The 24717-nt window shown below is 41.3% G+C and overlaps 1 protein-coding gene across 5 annotated transcripts in view; it reads right to left on the bottom strand.

The window, feature by feature from the left end:
- Nucleotides 1-24717, bottom strand: part of LOC122556622 (testican-1-like) — a 527512-nt gene that overhangs the window by 117119 nt on the left and 385676 nt on the right. For all 5 annotated transcript variants that reach the window (XM_043703533.1, XM_043703530.1, XM_043703529.1 and 2 more), the window contains one exon: nucleotides 16811-16943. In XM_043703533.1, the coding sequence (XP_043559468.1) occupies nucleotides 16811-16943 (133 nt within the window). The remainder of the gene's footprint in view (nucleotides 1-16810; nucleotides 16944-24717) is intronic.

The raw sequence follows: 24717 nt of genomic DNA, 5'->3' as shown, positions 1-24717 counted from the left end.
ACAGGGTTGGGGGTTGGATGAGGGATGGAGGTGAGAGCAGACCTGAGTGGGAGTGGGGGCTGATGGGGGCTTGCGCCCGGTGTGCTGCTGCCTAGTCTCCTGAATGGGGAGGGCACTTAGCAAGTGCTCGCTGTGTCAATCCCATTGAACTGATGGTGGGGGGGGGGGAGCTTCAGCAATGCTGCAGGTCCCTTATACACAAGTGCGTGTGTGCTCAGAAACAAACCCTGAGACAGAGAGAGGGAGCAAGGCAGGCAGAGAGAGGAAAAAGGAAACTTCAGAAAACTCAGAGCCCTGGAGGAGAGGCATTGAATCAATTAACCGAATAATCAATTATCTGAACGAAACACTGCCTGCCTATCTCGTTCAGATAATCGAGGTTCCTCTGTATCAATAACTTGAATGAAGAAAGTGAGTGTACTATAGCTATGTTCGCAGATGACACAAAAATAACTGGAGCACAGAACATCTACAGAGGGAAATGAATGGCCAAAAAACTGGCATATGGTTTGCAACGTTGAAAACTGTGGAGTTTTGCGCTTTGGCAGGAAGAATAGCGCAGCTAAATTTTACTTAATGGAAAAGGATTGCAGAAAGCTGCAGAACAAAGGGAATTGGGAGACCTTGTGCATGAATCACAAAAAGCTAGCATCAAAGTTTCGTGGGTAATAGGGAAGGCAAATGGAATGTTGGCCTTTATTTCTAAAGGAATGGAGAATAAAGGTAGGAGGGATTTGCAAAACAATGGAAGGCACTAGTTGATCACAGATGGAATACTATCAGCAGTTTTAGGTCCCTTACCTAGGTAAGGATATATTGGCATTGGAGACGGTGCAGAGAAGGTTCACTTGGCTGACACTGGAGAGAGGGACAGCTTTATGTGGAGAGGTTGAGCAGGTTGGGCCTGTACTCATTGGAGTTTAGAAGTGTCAGAGGTGACCTCATTGAAAGATATACAATTCTTCGGGGATTTGAGTGCCAAATGTGGAGAGGTTGGTTTCCATTATAGGAAACTCCAGGACCAGAGGGCATAATGTCAGGACAAACGGTCACACATGTAAGACAGAAATAAGGAGGAATTTCTTTTCTCAGAAAGTGGTGAATCTGTAGAATGCTTTATTAGAAGATTGTCGAGGCTGGTTCTTCATCTATACTCAAATTTGAGGATTATTTTTAATCAGTAAGGTAATGAAGTGTTGTAGGGAAAAGGCAGAAAGGAGTTGATTATTACCAGATCGGCCACATAATCATTGAATGGCAGGACAGAATTGTTAGGTTGATAGCCTACTTCTCCTCTTAGGTCTTAAGATCTTAAAACAGTTGAACTAATAGCACAAATAGAAATAAACAAATATGATACAATTGTGATTACTTAGACATAGTTATGCAATCACAGACATAACATGTATGTTAATTAATGATGGTTTGAGCACAATCGTGATGGATGACCTAAATTCAAGAAATAGAAAGTAGATGTGCTTGGACAGATTCGAGAAACAAAAAGTGCATAAACTCACTACAGGTCCCCAGCAGTAAGCACATAGTAGAATGGCTATAAAGAAGGAAATAATGGAAGCTTCTCAGAAAATTTCTCATGCAAAATTTTGATCTACATAACGAGATAAAAACAATCTTAACATGATTTTATTCTACATTTAGTTTGAACAATAGAGGAGTGTATCCAAGACTAGTGTCTTAAACTTAAATGGGGCATTCGTGAGGGTATTAACGCAGAGCTCATTAACATGAACTAGCAAATTCAGTTACAAAATAGGTCAACGGACTTGCAGTGACACATAAGGGGATATTTCAGAATACACAGAATGGATCTAATACCACAAGAAAGCACCATTCCACAGGGAAGACCCACCAGCGGCAATTAACAAAAAAGTTAAGAACAGCATCAAACATATTGAAAAAGTATATCGTTAAACAAGAATGGGCGGCTGGTCACATGATTGAACAGAATATAGAAACAGGGAAGAATGGCAAAAAACATGGAGGTTGTGCTGGACAGGGTCATGCAGACGTGAGATGTCTTCTTCCACCAGAGGTAACACAGAAACCCCCTAAACCTGACTGTGCCAATCTGATCTGAGGTTGCCACTGGATCTGTGCAGTCTTAACCATGTGGATAGATGCACAGCAACGGTGAATGACCTTCTCCATTCCACCAGACTAAGTGTCACCTCTTCTCTCTGTTACTTCACACTCTTTCTAAGCTACTGCATCCATATCCCATTCTCACTATTGCCTGCACATTCCTCCCTCACTCTCTGTCACCTGCTCCCAACTCCCAACAGCACTAACACTGCATGCCCTCTGCACTGCCTACTCACTTATTCGGGACACGCCCCCATCTGCACCAGTTGAAAGCAACAGTTGTGCGTTCATCTCCCAAAACACCTACCTCTCTCATTTCCAGAGAGACGTCTAGAGGTCTAAAGCATAGAAAAGACTATTTGGCCCATTGGGTCTGGGTCAGTCAAAAATAACCACCTATTCTAATCCAGACAATAGGAAACAAAAATTCAAGATGGATGCTGGGCTGCTCAACACATCCCTTAGGAGATAACATATTGACCTGGGTAGAAGATTGTTTGGCTAATAGGAAAAGGAGAATGTACATAAATGAGTCATCTACTGATTGACATGAATGGTGTACTGTAGGGGTTAGTTCTGAGGCCTCAGCTTTTTACCATTTATACAGATGGCTTAGATAAATGACTGAAAGCATGGTTATTAAATTTACTGGCGATACAAACATAGGTTTTTTTTGGAGAAGATTTGTAGCTCAGGTTGTAAATTTGCCCACTGGTAGATTTGTTCTCAGATGTTCCGTCACCATGCCAAGTAACATCATCAGTGAGCCTCTGGTGAAGTGCTGGTGTTCTGTCCAGCTTGCTATTTATCTGTCTTGGTCTGTTGTGGTGGGAGATACCACTTTCGGTTCTTTTTCTGAGAGGTTGGTAAATGGGGCCCAAATCGATAAGTTTGTTAATGGAGTTTTGGTTTGAATGCCAGGCCTCTGGGAATTCCCGTGTGTGTCTTTGTTTAGCCTGTCCCAGGATGGTTGTATTGTCCCAGTTGAATGGTGTCACTGTTTGTCTGTGTGTATGGACACTAGTGATAGCCACCAAAAGACATGACCAACTATCACCGGTATCCAAACACACAGACGAAGAGGGACACCAGTTCAAATGGGACAATACATCCATCCTGGGACATGCACAGAGACACGCATGGGATTTCCCAGAGGCCTGGCATTCAAACCAGAACTTCATTAACAAAAATATCGATTTGGACCCCATTTACCAACCTCTCAGAAATGATATCACCTACTGCAACAAACTGAGACAGATAAATAGCAAGTGGGGCAGAACTCCAGCACTTCATTGGAGGCTCATTGATAATACCACCTAGCATGGTGACAAAACGTTGAGAACAAATCTACCAGCTCAGTGAGCAAACTTACAACGTGATAGATAAAAACGTAATTTGTGACGATCTACTAGATTAATTCCAGAAATGAAAGGTTTGTCCTATGAGGAGGGCTTGAGATGTTTAGGCCTGCACTAGGCATAGGAGATTTAAAACAGAGATGAGGAACATTTCGCTCAAAGAATCGAGATTCTGTAGAATTCACCATCCAGAATGAGATGGACATTTGTACGCTAAATAAATTTACAGATGAAATAGATTTTAATTAGCAACAGGTTAAAGGGTTAAGGGGATTGGGCAGGAAAGTGAAGTTGAGGCCAAAATGAGATCAGCCATGTTCTAAATTGTGAACAGCAGTGTCCCTAGCATGGATCTTGGTGGAATACTAAGACCCAATATCTGTGTTTGAATAATCATCCTTTACTCCCACTTTCTGTCTTGAAGCCTAGCTGTCAATTTTGTCACTCATCTTTTGACTCCAGATTCTCTGACCTAGTAAAAAGCTTTTTGAACACAGGATAAATTCCATCCAATGCATTATTGTTGTTTACTATCTCCGTAAACTGACTCCAAAAGTTCAATGGGTTTGGTAAAGCAAGATTTTTACTTTTTGAAAGCCATGCCAACTACTCATTTTTAAAATTATTCTTTTATTCTCTTCTTTAGTATAGCAATTAAATTCTTTTTTTTTAAACCACTGATGTAAAAACAATTGGTCTATTATTTCCTGGACCTGTACTGTTCCCTTTAAATAGGAAGTATATTTGTATATTTTTGGGCTTCTTCTAACAAATTATTAAATATGTTTAGTAATATTTCTGTTGCTCTCCTCCAAATGTTTATAAAATCTGTGGATGCAATCCAGCTGGACAAGTGGTTTATCCTCTATGAGTCTGATTAGTTAATTAAATGCATAGCCTTTTCTTTCCATTTTAAGTAAATTCAATGCCATGTTTACCAGTTCCATCTCCCTGGTAAATACCAAATCAAAATTGTTATTTAATAGGTCTGCTTTTTGTTACCTGAGGTATTCAGCTGTCTGTCTGTTAATGTCCCTGATACCATCACAGCCTTCCATTTTATGAGGTGCCTGTAAAATATTTTATTATTTTATTTTATGATCCTCGATAACTTAATTTATTCGTTTGCCTTTGCTTTCCCTTTCTTTTGACATCGATCCTAATTTCTTTGTATTCTCTCTTTACATGTACCCACCTATGTACTTAATGTAAGCCTCTTTCATAACTCTAAATTATTTCCTTATGTCTTCATTAATCCATTGAGTCTCACCAGCATTGAGTGTTTTTCTTTTATGTTAGTGGATATATTTGTCCTGCATGGTTAAAAATAATTTTGAATATTTCCCAATGTTGTTCTATGTTTAATTATCTCTAATTACTACACATACAGTTACACCCCATCACTACAGTTTCATGGAGAGAACCAAATTACTTCTTGCCAAGGACTCTGTGGACTCAAACAAAATTTCCAACAACAGAAAAAATCATTGTCAGAAGTAATTTGTTCTAAATGTTTGTAATAATTAGATATGTCTCTTTAATTCCTGGATAAGAATGGACCAGCGGAAGTTCAGAGCTATTGGGTTCCCACAAACCGACAAGATGCTTGGGTTGATTAAGTTAACTGAAAACTAATTTGATTCATAGCAGCTGCAAATTGCTCTCTGACAACCTTTAGTCTATTTCACATACAAGTTAAAGAAGGGTGCACGGTCAACAATTTGATAAATAAACTGATTGGAGATGAAATTTGAGTTCTTCAGAATCTTTAAAAGCAATGATATAAAATCATGAATAAAACCATTTACAGGAATTTAACAGTATTAGTGTGTTTTTACACTTAATCCACTGTCAATCAACTATGTTTAAGAACATTCATGCTCACAGAGATTCAATTGATGCAACTTAGATTTTATTTCACTTTGACAAAAACAGTAGTTTCTATGTATATAATACCTATTACATAATGCAACTTCCCAAGGTGTTGGCAGGCCTATTACAAGTGTGACACTGAGTCATGTAATGAGTTACAAAGAAATATTGCTCAAATAGATAGGTTTTAAGTAGCATCTTAAAGAAAGAAAGTAAGATAGAGAAACACATGGGTGTATGGAAGGAATTCCAGAGATTGGTACCAAGACAATGAAGGCACAACTACGAGCGGGCAATGTTGATCCTGCCATTCAGTGGCAAAATGACAGTAAACCAGTTGTAGATTATTTGCTATACTGACTTGGCCGACGGCCATGACATCTAAATGGTTCTATTGTCTGCCAAGATGACAATGCACAGGCTAGATTCCTCAAGCTCTCAGTACTAGTGCTGAATCCCCTCGGTATGCTTTCCACTACTTACTGCAACTACTTTAAGATGGTAAGCAGTTTCTTTCTTCAGTACCATGGCTGAGTCTTGGTAGGATACAATCTCACATGCTACTAAACTGATCTCTGGACTAACCTTGATGTTTTCGACCAAGATTTTCAGAGGTTTCAAAATGGACACAATGAAGCACGATTACATTTGCTCCAATTGCTCAACATTCCAGGATAATCACGAATACAAGATTATCCACAACGTTGTTTCTCTACTGCAATCTGTCATCTTAAACCGTATCCCATACCTTTTCCAACCTCATCTTGAACAAAACTTTGCACTTCTTTGTGTCCAAGATCAAGACCATTCAATCAACTTTATCTTTTATTTCCCACTTTTCCAAATCTACCAGAACAAACATCTTCTAATTTTTCCCACCCCTAACTCTGAAGTTGCACTGAGTTTCCAGTTTCTCTCCTTTATCATCTCATGCTCTCTCCATCCAATGAAATCCATCACCTCCTCTCTTGGCCCTAATGCTACTAAGTTGCTGACCACCTGACTTTGCCTCCTAGTTCTCATTTTAGCTGATACTGTTAACAGTTATAGAGTCAGAGAGTCATAGAGATGTAGAGCACGGAAACAGACCCCTTGGTCCAACTCGTGCATGCCAACCAGATATCCCAACCCAATCTAGTCCCACCTGCCAGTACAAGGCCTATATCCCTCCAAACCCTTCCTATTCATATACCCATCCAGATGCCTTTTAAATGCTGCAATTGTACCAGCCTCCATCACCTCATCTGGCAGCTCATTCCATACATGTACCAACCTCTGTGTGAAAATGTTGACCCTTAGGTCTCTTTTATATCTTTCCTCTCTCACACTAAACCTGTGCCCTCCAGTTCTGGACTCCCCCACCCCAGGGAGAAGACTTTGTCTATTTATCCTATCCATGCTCCTCTTGACTTTGTAAACCTCTATAAGGTCACCCCTCAGCCTCTGATGCTCCAGGGAAAACAGCCCTAGCCTATTCAACCTCTCCTGATAGCTCAAATCCTCCAACCCTGGCAACATCCTTGTAAATCTCTTCTGAACTCTTTCAAGTTTCACAACATCTTTCTGATAGGAAGGAGACCAGAATTGCATGCAATTTTCAAAAGTGGCCTAACCAACGTCCTGTACAGCCGCAATATGACCTCCTAACTCCTGTACTCAATACTCTGACCAATAAAGGAAAACATACCAAATGTCTTCTTCACTATCTTATCTACCTGCGACTCTACTTATAAGAAGCTATGAACCTGCACTCCAAGGTCTCTTTGTTCAGCAACGCTCCCTCGGACCTTACCATTAAGTGTATAAGTCCTTCTAAGACTTGCTTTCCCAAAATGCAGCATCTCGCATTATCTGAATTAAACTCCATCTACCACTTCTCGGCCCATTGGCCCATCTGGACCAGATCCTGTTGTAATCTGAGGTAACCCTCTTCGCTATCCACTGCACTTCCAATTTTGGTGTCATCTGCAAACTTACTAACTGTACCTCTTATGCTCACATCCAAATCATTTATGTAAATGAGGAAAAGTAGTGGACCCAGCACCGATCCTTGTGACACTCCACTGGTCACAGGCTCCAGTCTGAAAAACAACCCTCCACCACCACCCTCTGTCTTCTACCTTTGAGCCAGTTCTGATTCCAAATGATGAGTTCTCCTTGTTTTCCATGAGATATAACCTTGCTAACCAGTCTCCCATGGGGAACCTTGTCAAATGCCTTACTGAAGTCCATATAGATCACATCTACAATTCTGCCCTCATCAATCCTTTTTATTACTTCTTCAAAAAACTCAATCAAGTTTGTGAGACATAATTTCCCACGCACAAAGCCATGTTGACTATCCTTAATCAGTCCTTGCCTTTCCAAATACATGTATATCCTGTCCTTTAGGATTCCCTCCAACAACTTGCCCACCACTGAGGTCAGGCTCATTGATCTGTAGTTCCCTGGCTTGTCCGTACTACCTTTCTTAAGTAGTGGCACCACGTTTGCCAACCTCCAGTCTTCCGGCATCTCACCTGTGACTATCAATGATACAAGTATCTCAGGAAGGGGCCCAGCAATCAATTCCCTAGCTTCCCACAAAGTCCTAGTGTACACTTGATCAGATCCTGGGGATTTATCCACTTTTATGCATTTAAAGACATCCAACATTTCCTTTTCTGTAATATGAACATCTTTCAAGTTCTCTCTCTCTTCAGGTGTTGTCTCTCTCTGTCTCTCTCTCTCTCTCTGCTTTATATTTGCCATTATCATCATTGACTGCAGCATCCTTGTAAATTATTGCTCTACCTCCAACATTTCATGCTAGACAAACATCTTTCAATGTCTCCTAGATATTTCTCTTTCTTTTCTGAATCTCTCCAGTCAGGTTTCCAAACCTGTAACAAAATCGATCTTATCAAACTCACTATTGATTTCCTACGCCAATAACACCAAAGTAATCTCTTGCTTCTCATCCTTCTTGACCTGTCTATATCCTGTAGGGTGGTTAATCACAATATCCTTCACTCGCACTTTCCCACTGTCATCCACAATGTGGGACTGCATTCATATGATTCAATTCTTATCTAACTGTAGCCAGAGAATTGCCTGCAATGTCTTCTCCTCCTACTCCGAAATCAACTCTGGTGTTCCCCAAGGATCAATCCTTGGCTCCTTCCTACTGCTTATCTGTAAGCTTTACACAGTCAGGAGAGAGGGACCATATCTGAAGTGAGATGTGGCCTGAGTGAATATGTAATTCAGGGATTTTGGAGGCAACTTAGAAATTCAGTTCAGAGAGGAATAGATCCTTTTTTGCATGCTTTTTGACTCGTAGTTTGTAAGGTTTTTTTAAATAGGATAAATCGAAACCCAGGATTGGGGCCCCAGGACAAAAAAACATGACATTATACATAAACCTTAAGTTCATTAATTGGTAATAGCTGCTAATTTGACCATCTAGTAGAGGCTACCTTCAAATAGAAGAAATATTTACATATTACAAATGTAAAGACCAATAGGAAATTTTAAATAAAAGAACACATTAAGAACTAAGTAATTAAATAGTAATGGAGGGCAATGTGTCATACCTGCATGATGTGGGAGCTGATGGATCCCATTATGGTGCATAGAAACCTATAGCAAGAGTTGGTTTATTGAGGTATTCCAGCTCAGAGTTAATGAGCTGTAGTCTGAACTTCAAACACTGCGACACATCAGGTAGGGGGAGAGTTACCTGGATACAGTGTTTCAGGAGGCAGTCACACCTCTAACATTAACTACCTCAAATTCGGTCAGTGGTCAGGGACACAAAGATGTGACTATGTGTCAGGCAACCAGAAGGAACCAGGAGGCAGTTTTGAAGGAACTTCATTCCTTGAACTTGTTTAAAAGGTTTGAGATTCTTGCTTCTTGTGTGGACGAATGTAGGGGTGGTGGTGAGGATGAGCAAACTGACCATAGCACCATGCCACAGGGAGCCATTCAAGAGGAGGCTAGAAAAGAGAAATGTAATTTTAATCGGGGCTACTTTGGTTGGGGAATACATACTTTTCTCTATGGAGAACAAAGAGTCCCAAAGGCTGTGTTGCATGCCTGGTGTCTGGGTTCAGTATAGCTCATCCAGGCCACAGAAGACCTTGGAGTGGGAGGGCAAAGATCCAGTTGCTGTAGCCCAGGTAAGAATCAATGATATGGATAGAAAGAGGAAAGAGGTCCCGCGGAGGGAATATGAGCAGCTTGGGGATAAATTAAAAGCAGAACCAAAAAGCTAATAATCTCCAAATAGCTACTTGAGCCATGCGTTAATTAGCACAGGGTGAACAAGATTAAACAGGAAAGTGCATTTCTGAAAGTTTGATGTGGGAGAAATAGGTCTGCATTCATGGGACAGCAGCACCAACACTGGGAAAAGAGGCAGCTGTGTGTCATGCAGGGACTAGAGTCTTGATGAATCACATAACTAGAGGTGAAGATAGACCTTTGAACAAAATACTCGGGAGGGGGTGCAATAAGAACTGAAATTGTTGGTAAAACTCAGCAGGTTTTGCAGCATCAGTGGCAAGAAGGCAGAGTTAATGTTTCGAGTCCAGTGACCCTTCTTCTGAAGCACAAAGGGACTTTGGAGTCCTAGTTCAAGATGCTCTGAAATATAACATAGAATATAGAACATTACAGTGCAGTACAAGCCCTTTGGCCCTCGATGTTGTGCCATCCTGTGAAACCAATCTGAAGCCCATCTAACCCTACACTATTCCATTTTTGTTCATATGACTATCCACTAACCATTTAAATGCTTCAAAGTTGGCAAATCTACTATTGTTGAAGGCAGGGCGTTCCTTGCCCCTACTACTCTCTGAGTAAAGAAACTACCTCTGACATCTCTCCTATATCTATCACCCCTTAATTTAAAGCTATGCCCTTTTGTGCTAGCCATCACCATCTGAGGAAAAAGCTCTCACTGTCCACCATATCTAACCCTCTGATTATCTTGTATGTCTCAATTAAGTCACCTCTCAACCTTCTTCTCTTCAACAAAAACAGCCTCAAGTCCCTCTGCCTTTCCTCATAAGACCTTCCCTCCATACCAGGCAACATCCTAGAAAATCTCCTCTGAATCCTTTCCAAAGATTCCACATCCTTCCTGTAATGTGGTGACCAGAACTGTAGGCAGTACAGTTCTGTACTGTAGGCAGTACTCCAAGTGCGGCAGCACTAGAGTTTTGTACAGCTGCGGCATGATCTCATGGCCCCGAAACTCAATCCCTCCACCAGTGAAAGCTAACAACCATACGCTTTCTTCACAAACTTATCAACCTGGGTGGTAACTTTCAGGGATCTATGTACATGGAAACCAAGGTCTCTCTGCTCATCTACACTACCAATAATCTTACCATTAGCCCAGTACACTGCATTCCTGTTGCTCCTTCCAAAGTGAATCATCTCACACTTTTCTACATTAAACTCCATTTGCCACCTCTCAGCCCAGCTCTGCAGCTTATCTATATCTCTCTGTAACCTACAACACATTTCTGCACTATTCACAACTCTATCTAACTTAGTGTCATCTGCAAATTTACTTATCCATCCTTCTACGCTTTCATCCAGGTTATTTATAAAACAGCAGTGGCCCTAAAACAGATCCTTGCGGTACGCCACTAGTAACTGAACTCCAGGATAAACATTTCTCTTCAACCACCATCCTCTGTCTTCTTTCAGCTAGCCAATTTCTGATCCAAACCACTAAATCACCCTCAAACTCAGGCATCCATATTTTGTGCAATAGCCTACTGTTGGGAACCTTATCAAACACCTTACTGAAACCCACATACACTACATTAATCACTTTCCCCTCATCCACCTGTTTGGTCACCTTCTCAAAGAACTCAATAAAGTTTGTGAGGCATGACCCACCTTCACAAAATCGTGTTGACTATCCCTAATCAACTTATTCCTTTCTAGATGATTATAAATCCTATCTGATTTACGAGGATGTTGCCAGGGTTGAAGGATTTGAGCTATAGGGCGAGGCTGAACAGGCTAGGGCTGTTTTCCCTGGAGCGTCGGAGGCTGAGGGGTGACCTTATAGAGGTTTACAAAATTATGAGGGGGATGAATAGGGTAAATAGGCAAAGTATTTTCCCTGGGGTGGGGGAATCCAGAACTAGAGGGCATAGGTTTAGGGTGAGAGGGGAAAAACATAAAAGAGACCAAAGCAGCAACTTTTTCACACAGAGGGTGGTACGTGTATGGAATGAGCTGCCAGAGGAAGTGGTGGAGGCTGGCACAGTTGCAACATTTAAGAGGTGTCTGGATGGGTATATTAATGGGAAGGGTTTGGAGGGATATGGGCCGAGTGCTGGCAGGTGGGACTAGGTTGGGTTGGGGGTATCTGGTCAGCATGGACGGGTTGGACCGAAGGGTCTGTTTCCATGCTATACATCTCTATGACTCGATATCTTATAACCTTTTCCAACACTTTATCCACAACTGAAGTAAGGCTCACTGATCTTTAATTACCAGGGTTGTCTCTACTCCCCTTCTTAACATGGGAACAACATTTGCTATCCTCCAGTCTTCTGGCACTATTCCTGTAGACAATGACAACATAAAGATCAAAGCCAAAGGCTCAGCAATCTCCTCCCTGGCTTCCCAGAGAATCCTAGGATAAATTCCATCCAGCCCAGGGGACTTAACTATTTTTACACTTTCCAGAATTGCTAACACCTCCTCCTTGTGAACCTCAATCCTATCTTGTCTAGTAGCTTGTATCTCAGTATTCTCCTCGACATCATTGTCTTTTCCTAGTGTGAATACTGACAAAAACTATTCATTCAGCACTTCCCCTATCTCCTCTGACTCCACGCACAACTTCGCACTACTATCCTTGATTGGCCCTAACCCTACTCTAGTCATTCTTTTATTCCTGATATACCTATAGAAAGCCTTGGGGTTTTCCTTGATCCTAACAGCCAAGACTCCTCATGTTGCCCCTCCTGGCTCTTCTTAACTCTTTCTTTAGGTCTTTCTTGGCAGTTAGGAAGGCAAATGCAATGTTAGTCTTCATTTCAAGAAAACTGGAATGCAAGAGCAGAGATGTACTTCTGAGGCCGTATAAGGTTCTGCTCAGACTGCAGTTGGAATTTTGTGAGCAGAAGGATGTTCTGGCATTTGAGGGAGGAATACAAGAGGAGGTGTACAAGCATGATCCTGGGGATGAAGGGCTTGTCATATGAGGAGTGGTTGAGGACTCTGGGTCTGTACTTGATGGAGTTTAGAAGGATGAGTGGGAATCTGCGTGAAACATATAAGAAATTGAGAATTTTGGATTGAGTGGATGTAGAGAAAATGTTTCTACTAGTTGGAGAGCGAGGACTTGAGGGCACAGCAGCAGAGTGAAGGGACAATTCTTTAGAACTGAGATAAGTATGTCACTACCATTATAGACTTAATTAGTAATTGTGTAGATGACAGCCCACTGAAGAAGTTAATCCAAATGTTCCCCAAGAGGGAACAATGGATAAACCGGAAGAGCCATGTCCTACTGGAGTCCAGCTATGAGGCGTTCTGGTCAGGTGATGAAGGAGCTGGTCATTAACTTCATGAAGCAGAATGGAGGGCATGTCTCTGATTGCATCAGTGATGTTGAAGTTGAGATAGTCGAGAGCGTCAAGTTTCTGGGAGTAACGATCTGTCCTGGTTCACCCATGGTGACACGACAGTCAAGAAAGCACAACATTTCTACTTCAGGAGGCTAAGGAAATTTGGTGTCTTCTCAAAGATTCTTACCAATTTTTATTGATGTACCATAGAAAGCATCCTATTTGGATGCATCATAGTGTGGTATGGCAACCGCTCTTCCCAAGATTGCAAGAAACTGTAGAGAGTTGTAAATGTAGCCTGGTCCATCACGCAAACCAGCCTTGTATCCATTGACTCCATATAGACTTCCCGCTGTCTTGGGAAAGCAACCAACATGGACTTCTCAAATGTTACTGTTGATCTCTCTCTCTATCTCTCTCTGTCTCTCTCTCTCTGCACCTTCTTTGCAGCTGTAACACTGCATCTTGCACTCTATTCTGCTACCCTGATACGCTTTGTATTGTATGATCTGCCTGTGTAGCATGCAAAACAACACTTTTCACTATGTCATGGTACACGTTACAATAATAACTCAAACTCAAACTCAAACCCCAATGCAGGAGGAATTTCTTTAACCAGAGGGTAGTCAATCTGTGGAACTCATTGCCCCAGAAGGGTATTGAGGCCAAGTCATTGAGCATATTAAGTCAGCGATAAATATGTTCTTGATTAGTAAGAGGATCATGGAATACAGAGAGAAAGCAGGAGAATGTAGTTGAAAAATATAGCAGCCAAGACTGAATGGAGGATCAGACTGGATAGGCCAAATGGCCTAATTTGGTCTCTTATTTTAAGATCTCATTTGCATATGGCCCTTCAACAATGTCATTTGTTTTCACATTTACAGTGACAACATCCCCTTTTACCTTACCATCATTGTTCTCAACTCCTTTTACTGTTGTTAACTTATCAATCTGCTTATTTGAATTCCAGTACTGATTGAACAGAAAAATATCAATACAATACTGGGATAACTAGAGCCATTGTCTTTGGGTCTCAGCTCTGAACTGGTTCACAAGTTACTGACTCCATCTTCTCCCTGTCTGACATCAAACCAGATTGTTCACAACTTTATGCAGTCTTGAGAAGATCACATATCCCTGTCAACACCAACTCACATTTAATTCTGTCGCATTGCCTGATCTCAATCATACTTCATTTAATCTACTGCCAAACCTCCCATTTTGGCCATTACATCTTGTTGACTTGACTATTAGGATGCATTCCTCACTCACTTGACACAGATTACTCTCTGGAAAATCAAAATACTAATGTCTATGTCCTTATTCACAAGTTCTATGTACCTAACGCTCCTCTGCTTGTTGACCTATGCTGGTTCCCAGTCAAGCAAGAACTTGACTTAAAATTCTCAACCTTAATTAAAAACCTTCCATGACCTTCCCCCTCTTTTTCTGTATAATTTCTTCCAGCCAATTGTCCTTTGAGATCTCTGAATTATTTAGGTCTCTTAAGTATCCTCAATTTTAATTGCTCTGCTACTGGTGGCCTGGCTTTCAGCTTCTCAACTTCTGAATTCCATCGCTAAAATTTCTACCTTACTAGATTTCATTCTTCTTTTGAAATACTCCTTGAACACTTCAACAAAGCATTTGGTCATCTTTTCCAATAACCCTGTATGTTGCAATACCTAATTTTACATTATCCCTATTAAACACCTCTGAATATTTTATTATATTAAGGTACATGAATATAATTTCTTATTATTATTGCTGGATGGATGTGGGTCAGAAGCTGTACGAAATATGGAATTTTCTGACCCTGATAAAAGTACATTGCCTTTACAGACCTGCCCTGACTTAATGAAGAAAGATTTGGTGTTGTTCTGTTGCACTTTGTATGTGGTTTCTGCTGCAACATACAAGTAACAACAAAACATTCTAATCAGTTCCTGACTTAATTGGAGCATGCTAAAAATGTACCGTTTGTAACTCTTAAGATGACCACAGTATATCACATGGGGCAAATTTTCCAGTGGGCTTTGGAATCCTGACATCGGGGTCAGCAGGCAGCATGGGACGGGGTGGGGGAATGGTAGCAGTAAACCATTGATGAATTCCCCAATCCAGTCTATTCAAGGCCAGAGAGTGGGCTCACTGAGCAATTAAGGACCGTGGTTGGGTCCCAAAGCTACAGGACAAAAAGATCTCCCTTCATTGGAGAAGCAGGCTGTTTTATCAGTTCAGTGAAGGAGCAGGCACTGTGAAATGGATGAGAGAAAGAGAGCACACTAAATTGGAGGCACCCTCTCTTCAACTTTGTAAACTATAAATTAGAAAACAGCGAGGCCAAATTGTGAAAGGGGAGCTCCTGCTAAATGACAAGGCAATACTGGAGGACTCTGAGACTGGTAGCACCAGCTGAGGGTGTATCCTGCAAAAAGACAAGGAAATGCAGGGATGCTGTGAGTATCCAGGTGGGTTCTGAGTGAGGGAGTGCTAAAAGAATGAGTGATCAGCCTTAAGATGCAGCCTGGTCCAATCCATGAACTGGGAGCCTGTCCCTGTACATAAAATCCCCTTGCAGCAGCACTAACATGATGGTATGGCCCAAAGTCTGCAGGAACATACTGGAAAGGTGCGATGACAATACACGGACGTTGGCCAATGTCTGTGGATGGGGGTCACAGGGGCCCCATGCTGTGGCTGCTGTATTGGTGCAGAGTGTCCAAGATGGAGGACCAAGAGGAGCAAGTGGAGAGCTGAAATCGCCAGGCACTTGCTCTGCCTGTCATGTTGTGAATTGTCAATGTCTCATTATAGCGGCAGGTAGTAGGATAGGAAGTTGCACATTCATGAGGTGAGATTTGCAGTTAATGAGGCCATTAATAAGCAATAATCCCCGTTAGTGGACAACTTGCCACTCACTAGTGAGAATCTTGTTTCAATGCCAGAAACTCTGTTTGAAAATTCACAAGTTACTTTCAACATTGAGAAAGTCTTCACTGGACCTTATATGATTCTCCCAGATTGCTTGCCAAAGTGTACATTGCTCAGCATCTTATAAGATTCTGCTCTATAATGAAACATTGTACAGTGCAGATCTTGTTCATGGAAAATATCTAAAAAGCAAAATAACTAGCGATCTGCATGTGTAATTTGGCCTACATTCCAAGTAAAAATTCTATAGACTACTTTAGGATGGTATGTGCTTTCAAAAAAACTGTCAATTAAATACGATGCACTCTAATTGTATAAAATATTAAAACACCCAAAGATTTAATAAATCTTTTGAACTGAGCTTTCAAAAGAATGCTTGGTGTTGAGGAGTTCAGTGTGAATTAAAACAAATAATCTATTTGCATAACTTTTGCTAAGGCCATAATTCTATTATTACGTAATAACATTCCTATCTATCTGCAAAGCTGGTCTCGTCCATTTGTAGGTTTTTGCTTGAACGGGACTCCATGGCAGTGCATAAATGAGGTTCCTTACAAATTCCTGCCAGATGAATTAGCTTCCTTAATGCATTTTGACGTTATCTTGAGAACATGAGCTTACCGTTGTTACTACATTCAAACAGATGGCTGTTGGAGGAAAGATTAACAATGCCCCCTTCTCATGCAGTCTGCAATGTAGGATTTGGGATTTCCATAATTCTACAGATTTGCATTTTCACATTTTGTGAAGCTTTTTTTTTCTGATGAATTATTCAACAGAAATTGTATTTAAGGAGGTTTATGGTTTTATTTTTAAAAAGGAATTATTTTTCCCTCTGTCAAACAATAGCTATTACTGAAACCATTTGTGGAGCAAATGTTTAACATGTTGCATTTAAGATATAACCCTGAAGAAGTAAATCATTTTACTAAGTTTCCACAGTAAGTACTTTACCTTAGAAGAATAAGTGTGGCCATCGGAACCACAGACAGAACTGGGGTGCGTCACAGCACAGGGCTTACAATTGACCAGATTGGCTCCTCCATTCCACTGTCTGTGAAGAAGACTGTCCTTTTTCTGCCTGAGGCTGCAAATAAAAAAATGCAGTTGATTATATGAAGTGACAAAGCCTAAATGCATGCTATTCTCAATCTTCACTTCGCATTTCTGAAAATGTTCCAAAGGTGAGGTTTCAGTAACACAGCATGGAAGTACACATTCAAAGCAGTTAAATGATAATATTAAATTAGTAAATGTGGCATACATTTTACATACATGTGGCGGTCCCTCTGCCAACTGGGACAAGCTGCTTCTGCTGTCCCTATAAAACATGGTCAGATTTCACTGTCATCAGGCACTCAACTTCCTGACACATAGATTGGCCCACCTCCAATATCTTCCACCAATCACAGGATTGGTGGCGCTTCAGAGAGAGCAGCATCACTGAAAGCAGTGGCCATTACTGGGGTTACAGTCAGTTCGTGAGCAGTAGCTTCATTGGATGATAGTGGGTCAAGGTTGGGGGATGGTCACTTTCCAGGTGGGTGAGGCTCTTTCCTCTGCAGGGGCCCTTTGTGGGCAACAGTATTTACATAGGAGAGACTCCTGAACAGTCAGACAGACCTCCAGGGTATCCCTGATGGCCATGACATGTGGTGAGGGCCCCACCCACCACCAACGGGGTGCCAGTCGAAGCACAATGAGACTTTCAAAGTGATGATTAAAGTACTAGAAGACAGCAGATCTATCAGCCCAAACCAACATCCCAAAACATTCTAGCCTGCTCCAAGTCCACACCTGCGGTCATCAACAAAATGTGGATCTTTGGACATTGCACCACTTTATGCTCACTTTTCATTCAAATGTTGGTGAAGTAGACTGCATTCAGTACAAAATATTTGCTAATAAAATTAACATTTAATGCAATCTTCATATAAGAGACTCAACCAGCAGTGGAGAACACACAGACACAGAATGTGGCATTGGTAGCTTTTGTTATCTTCCCTTTTTCATGTTTTAACGTAAGCCTTTCTCTAATATGGACAAAAGTTTTACAGGATTGTAATTTCAGTCATACACTGAAAGTGGCAGAATAGAAACTAATGTGTCCCAAGTTTGGGAACAATATAACTTGAATTGATCTAAACACTTATTCAAATTTGAGAAAAGACTGAGATCTTGCCATAGTTAACTAACTTGATTGCCATTGGATAAATCTAATATTATGTGGTCAATAGAAGTGTCTATTCTTCTGGTTCACTTTTGTAGCTACTTCCTGAAAGTGTAATGTGTCCATGAGGTCAGCTAGGTCGACCTCATAGAATATGAGTTCCCTGATTCAGGCTTTTAATCTGGTCTAATCAGAGATCCCTGGTTGACAGATCAAAAAGACAAATGTCAGAGATTCTAGTACACTGAGAGTTGACTGAAAAGTTGTATGAGAGTCAACAACCCTTCATGTGGAATTAACGGGTGGCTTGGTAATGGGATACTGGTCTCTGTGGAGTTATTTCAGAGGGTGCCAAACCTTTTTTAACTCTCTTCAGATTTTCCACAATGAGACTGCAGTTAAAAATCATACACCTGGCACAGCAATGATTCACGATTGGTCATGGAACCCCTATTATCAGGTATATCTGGCATTAGACACACACATGATTGACGCAAGGTGATTCAGTTTACCTCGTTTTGTCCTATTGGAGAAAGCCTGGTAGTTTTGTGGAATGGATAATTCCATATCTTGCGATCTATAAAGGGTTGTCGAAATGTAGAATTGTGATGACTTTACACCACAACCGTAACACAATGATAAAATCTGGAATTATTTAAAACAGCTTTTGGAATCTACAATTGTTTGAAAGTGATTCTTAAGATTTGCATCAATTATAACTTCCTTGAATAATAAGAAAAATAAGAAATACAGGTTTGTGTCACCTGGCAACCTTTGACATTAAAGCAATCCCAAAAGGAAAGGAGTTAATGTATGGGCATCTTGGATCAAAGAAGAGCTTCAAAATTTTCATATTTGAACTACAATTTGGTCCCATAATACAGATGAAATCCTTGAAGTAAATACCAATAATTGACTTGGTAGTTGGCACTGTCAAAGGAGCTATACAGAATGCTATCTGACTTCTGAGGTCTCGAATTTAATGGCCCCTACCAGGTGGTTTTCAGATGGAGTTGTGGGTGTGAGGTTGGATATTGCAGAAAGATCTGTCACGTCACCAGCCCACTGCCTTACAACTTACCCCTGAAGCAGTCCCTAAGGTACAGCAAGGGGCTGAGTGCCAAAGCCCACCCATCTTTTTTTTTTGTTTAAAAACTGGCAATTGAGCTTGCCAAGCCAATTGACCCCAATAGTATACCAACCAGGCTGGGTGGCACAGGATTCAGAAATAGCTTTGTGGAAAATGTGGAAAGAAAGGGGAGGGCATACATTGGGCACCCTCCCCCTCCCCCGCAAGAAATTATCTCCCTTACCTGCTCTTAGTCTAGCCTTCAAAACCTGTATCTCTATATTCCATTGCATCCATCTACCTCGGCCATCCCAAGGCTCCAATTCCTTTCTGCCCTAAAAGCCAAAGTCTTACTTTAGCCTGGGATTCTTTGTTTTTCTTCCTGGGCCTCCTTGCAGTTCTCTCAGCACCCACTTCTTACTTTGGAGTTCTGGTGCTGCTGGGGATTTGTGCAAATGCTACTGAATCAGATTGCAGCTCTCACTGTGGGATGGAAGACTAGCCCACATCTAGTTCAAATTTTCTGGTGTGAATTACATCTTAGGGGTGGCCTTGCTGAGTCTCAGCTGATGTGGCACCTACTCTCATTCACCCTTGCATCTTGCACATAGTTGGGGCTGAATTTTCCTGGAGTTGGAACAAATGTTGACCTTTTTAGAAATATAGGATGCTGATGCATCCAGTCTTGCCAGCTTGGAAAAGGCGGAGGGTGGGAACTGCGCAAGTGGGAAACCCAATCTCAGCAAGACGATTTTAAATTCATGTTTAATGTTTGCACATTTTTGCTGTTTCAAGGGCTTTAGTCCACAATGTGGAAGTCACAAATTTAGGAATAAAGTATAAATACTGTTGTGCAGATACGTTTAAGTGACATGATCTGAAGTTATTTGAATTCCCAGTTTTTTATAAATGACAAACAGGAAGCAACTTTCAGCTGGAAAGAAAAAGAAGACTCCCACTGCTGGAATGTCATCCTGTGTAGCTTAGTAAAAAATATATTAGCCATCTATTCCTGCAGTTTCAATAAACTACTTTCTTAATGCCTCCTATGAGTTGCCATTATAGCTGAGACCAGTTCATTATGGATGTTTGTTTGAGTTAAAGAACTTTAAAACTATCTATGCTGATGGGACACAGATGCAGCTGAGTTAATGTTTTATTGGCAGTTTTGAGATGCCATTAAAGTACTGGCTGTATTTTAATGAAATACTTAGTGAATACAGTATTCGCTTAGTGTATAAATGTCTGCTTTTATGACAGACTGACCACTTGATGAGATTTAACTTTTTGGCACGTGTTTGATGAAGGCCTGGATACGGCATGTTGGGGGTGGGAGGGGGGAGGAGGGGAGGTGGCGGAGGTGGTTGAGGGTACATGGAACTAGAATTAGAGGTGAGGGGCAAGGGCAAGGGGGTGTAAGAGCCTTCTATAAAAAAAAACCGTACAACCCATCGACAAAACCAACGTCGTCCACAAAACTCCATGCAAGGACTGCCACAAACACTACGTAGGACAAACAGGAAGAAAGTTAGCCACCAGGATACACAAACACCAGCTAGCCACAAAAAGACACAACCCTCTCTCCCTCGTAGCCCTACACACGGAAGAAAAAAAACACCATTTCGACTGGGACAACACATCTATCCTGGGACAGTCTAAGCAAAGACATACCAGAGAATCCCGAGAGGCCTGGCACTCCAACCACAACGCCATAAACAAACATGTAGATCTAGATGCCATCTATCAACCCCTCAGAAAACAAACAGGAAATTACATCACCACAAACCCCAGGAACCCCATCCAGGACAAACATATAAATAGAAAGCAGGAGACAACAGCTTCACTTCATTTGGAGGTCACCACTGATGATGTTACCTAGCCAGGTAATGAAACGTCTGGATATCAAACTTACAGCTCAGCGAGCAAACCTACACCTTAAACCTCAACCTGAGCAACAAACCTTCACAAACCTTGCAAAAGCCTTCTATACGTCTGGACTGAAGCATCAGACAACTAAGACCAACCTTCAACAAGCTCAACACAGAGCTAATTGCTTCCTTGGCAACATCTGAATTGCCTCCAGCAGTAGCAGCCTCATCTCTGTCCAGACTTGTCTTTCTGGAACAAAACTATGGAAGGTAGGGGCCCTTTTAAAGGAGATGGGTTTGCCGAGCTTGGAAAGTTTCCAACTCAGTGAAAATCTGCGCATATCTCTGACCACATTATTAATGTTGCCATTTTGGAAGCTGTTTAATAAGTATCTTGGCTATGAAGCACACTACAGTTTTATTCCATAAACTAATTTAAAAATAGCTTGGGCATCTGTGAGGAACATTCTGGAATGTCTGCAGTTAAAATATTTAGACTTAATTTATAATATTAGACTTATTAAAAATAATTGTTATGAAAATTAGTAGTAGCTTATTAGTCTACTAAATTGAATTCAATTTTAAAAAGAGCTTGGTTTGGTTTCTGAAAGAATTCATATTCAATACTCTGTGGTTTATGGTCTGGGATTAGTTTGCACGTATCGTTCCCTGAGAAGTTCCTCGTTGGAAGATAAGGGAAAATTTAGCTATTTAAAATTCCAGGCAGAAACTACACAATCCTATTAAATATTGGAGCTGCTTCCTGTTGCAGTAACAGAAGAACTGCTTTCCCTTTTGCCAGTGTGCATCATTACTGCAGTACCTCGACTGAGCTTTGAAACATCAGGTTATTCTAAGTATAAACAATATTGAGATACCCAACAGCAAAGATATAGAATACAGATTCTTTCCTGATGGAGAGCATAAAAACTTCTTAATGGCTGCTGAGAAAATACAAATGCATATAATCTGTTCAAACTAACTGATTGGAGCATGTGTGATTTCATAAAGTCTTGGCCTTCAAAAGAATTGGAAACAGTTTTAAATGTTTGTCAGATTTTCCAGAAGTGTGGGGCGGAGTGGAGGGGGTGGGAGTGGTGAGAGTGGAAAAGCAAAGACTGGTACACATTTTGTGAAGGTCCAAATTAGTCTGCGGGCCAATGCTAGAATGGCACTAACGATTTGATGTTGTTTAAGGTTGGTGTGAGAAGGATACGCTCCTCTAACCAATCTGGATGTTAGTTTGAAATGTGTGTACTTCAATGCCAGGAGCATCTGGAATAAGGTGGGTGAACTTGCAGCATGGGTTAGAATCTGGGATTTTGATGTTGTGGCCATTCCAGAGACATGGCTGGAGGAGGAACAGGAATGGTTGTTGCAGATTCTGGGATTTGGATGTTTCAGCAAGAACCGAGAAGATGATAAAAGAAGCGGGTGTGTGGCATTGTTAATCAAGGGTAGTATTACAGCAGTTGGGATAATGTTTGAGGACTCATCCACTGAGGTAGTTTGGGCTGAGGTTAGAAACAGGAAAGGAGAGGTCACCCTGTTGGGAGTTTTCTATAGGCCTCTGAATTGTGCCAGGGATGTGGAGAAAAACACAGCAAAGGTGATTCGCGATAGGAATGAGAGTAAGATGGTAGTTGTTACGGGAGACTTTAACTTCCCCAACATTGGCTGGGAAAACAATAGTTCAAGTTGTTTAGATGGGTCAGTTTTTCTTCAATGTGTATAGGAGGGTTTTCTGACACAGTATGTAGACAGGCCAACAAGGGGCGATGCCATATTGGATTTGGTACTGGGGAATAAACCCGGCCAAGTGTTAGATTTGGAGGTAGGTGAGCTCTTTGGCGATAGTGACCATAATCCGGTTATGTTTACAATAGCAATGGGCGGGGAAAAAAGGTATAACTGGGGGAAAGACAGTTATGAAGCGCAAGATTTAGGATGCATAGGATGGGGAAGTAAACTGCAGGGGATAGATACACTTGAAATGTGGAGCCTATTCAAGGAACAGCTACTGCAGATCCTTGATAAGTATATACTCATCAGGCAGGGAGATAGTTGTCGAGAGAGGGAACCATGATTTACTAAAGAAGTTGAAGCTCTTGTCAAGAGGAAGAGGAAGGCTTATGTGAGATGAGGTGTGAAGGCTTAGTTAGGGCGGGTTGAGAGTTATAAGTTAGCCAGAAAAGATTTAAAGAGAGGGCTAAGAAGAGCCAGGAGGGGACATGAGAAGTTGTTGGCGGATAGGATCAAGGAAAAACCTAAGGCCTTCTCTATAGGTATATCAGCAATAAACAAATGACTAGAATAAGAGTAGGGCTAATCAAAGATAGTTGTGGAAAATTGTGTGTGGAATCTGAGGACATAGGGGAAGTGCTTAATGAATACTTTTCATCAAAATTCACCTTGGAAAAGGACAATATTAGTGAGCATACGAAGATACAGGCTACAATATTAGATGGGATTGATATTGACAAAGAGGAGGTTTTAACAATTTTGGAAGGTCTGAAAATAGATAAAACCCCGGGGCCAGATGGGATTTATCCTCAGATTCTCTGGGAAGCCAGGGAAGAGATTGCAGAGCCTTTGGTTTTGATCTTTATGTCATCATTGTCGATAGGAGTAGTGCCAGAAGACCAGAGGATAGCAAATGTTGTTCCCTTGTTTAAGACGAGGAGTCAGGACAACCCTGGTAATTATAGGCCAGTGAGCCTTACTTCGGTTGTGGATAAGGTGTTGGAAAAGGCTATAAGGGATAAGATTTATAATCAACTAGAAAGGAATAATTTGATTCGGGATAGTCAACACGTTTCGTGAAGGGTAGGTCATACCTAACTAACCTTATTGAGTTATTTGAGAAGGTGACAAAACAGGTAGGTGAAGGTAAAGCGGTTGATTGGCATATATGGACTTCAGTAAGGCATTTGATAATGTTCCGCACATGGTAGGCTATAGCACAAAATAAGGAGTTTTTGGATTGAAGGTAATTTAGTGGTTTGGATCAGAAATTGGCCAGTTGAAAGAAGACAGAGGGTGGTGGTTGATTGGAAATTTTCATCCTGGAGCTCAGTGGTATGCCGCAAGGTTCTGTTTTTGGGCCACTGCTGTTTGTCATTTTTATAAATGATCTGGAGGTGGGCGTAGAAGGATGGGTTAGTAAATTTGTGGATGACACTAAGGTAGTCTGACTTGTGGATAGTGCTGAAGGATGTTGTGGGTTACAGAAGAACATAGACAAGATGCAGAGCTGGGCTGAGAAGTGGCAAATGAAGTTCAATGCGAAAAGTGTGAGGTAGTTCACTTCAGAAGAAGTAACAGGAATGCTGAGTACTGGGCTAATGGTAAAATTCTTGGCAGTGTCGATGAACAGAGAGATCTCGGTATCCAGGTACATAAATCCCTGAAGGTTGCCATCCAGACTGATAGGTTTGTTAAGAAGGCACATGGTGTGTTGGCATTTATTGGTAGGGGGATTGAGTTTCGGAGCCACAAGGTCACGCTTCAGCTGTACAAGACACTGGCAAGGCCGCACCTGGAGTTTTGGTGACCACATTATAGGAAGGTTGTGGAAGCTTTGGAAAGGGTTCAGAGGGGATTTACTAGGATGTTGTCAGGTGTGGAACAAAGGTCTTACAAGGAAAGGATGAGGGGACTGAGGCTATTTTCATTGGAGAGAAGAAGGTTGAGAGGTGGCTTAATTGAGACGTTTAAGATAATCAGAGGGTTAGATAGTGTGGACAGTGAGAGC

The sequence above is a fragment of the Chiloscyllium plagiosum genome, chromosome 14, assembly GCF_004010195.1.
Source record: "Chiloscyllium plagiosum isolate BGI_BamShark_2017 chromosome 14, ASM401019v2, whole genome shotgun sequence".
In the NCBI taxonomy this organism is placed as follows: domain Eukaryota; kingdom Metazoa; phylum Chordata; class Chondrichthyes; order Orectolobiformes; family Hemiscylliidae; genus Chiloscyllium; species Chiloscyllium plagiosum.
The sequence above is the reverse complement of the archived record's forward strand: the minus strand, read 5'-3'. Positions and strand labels throughout refer to the sequence as shown.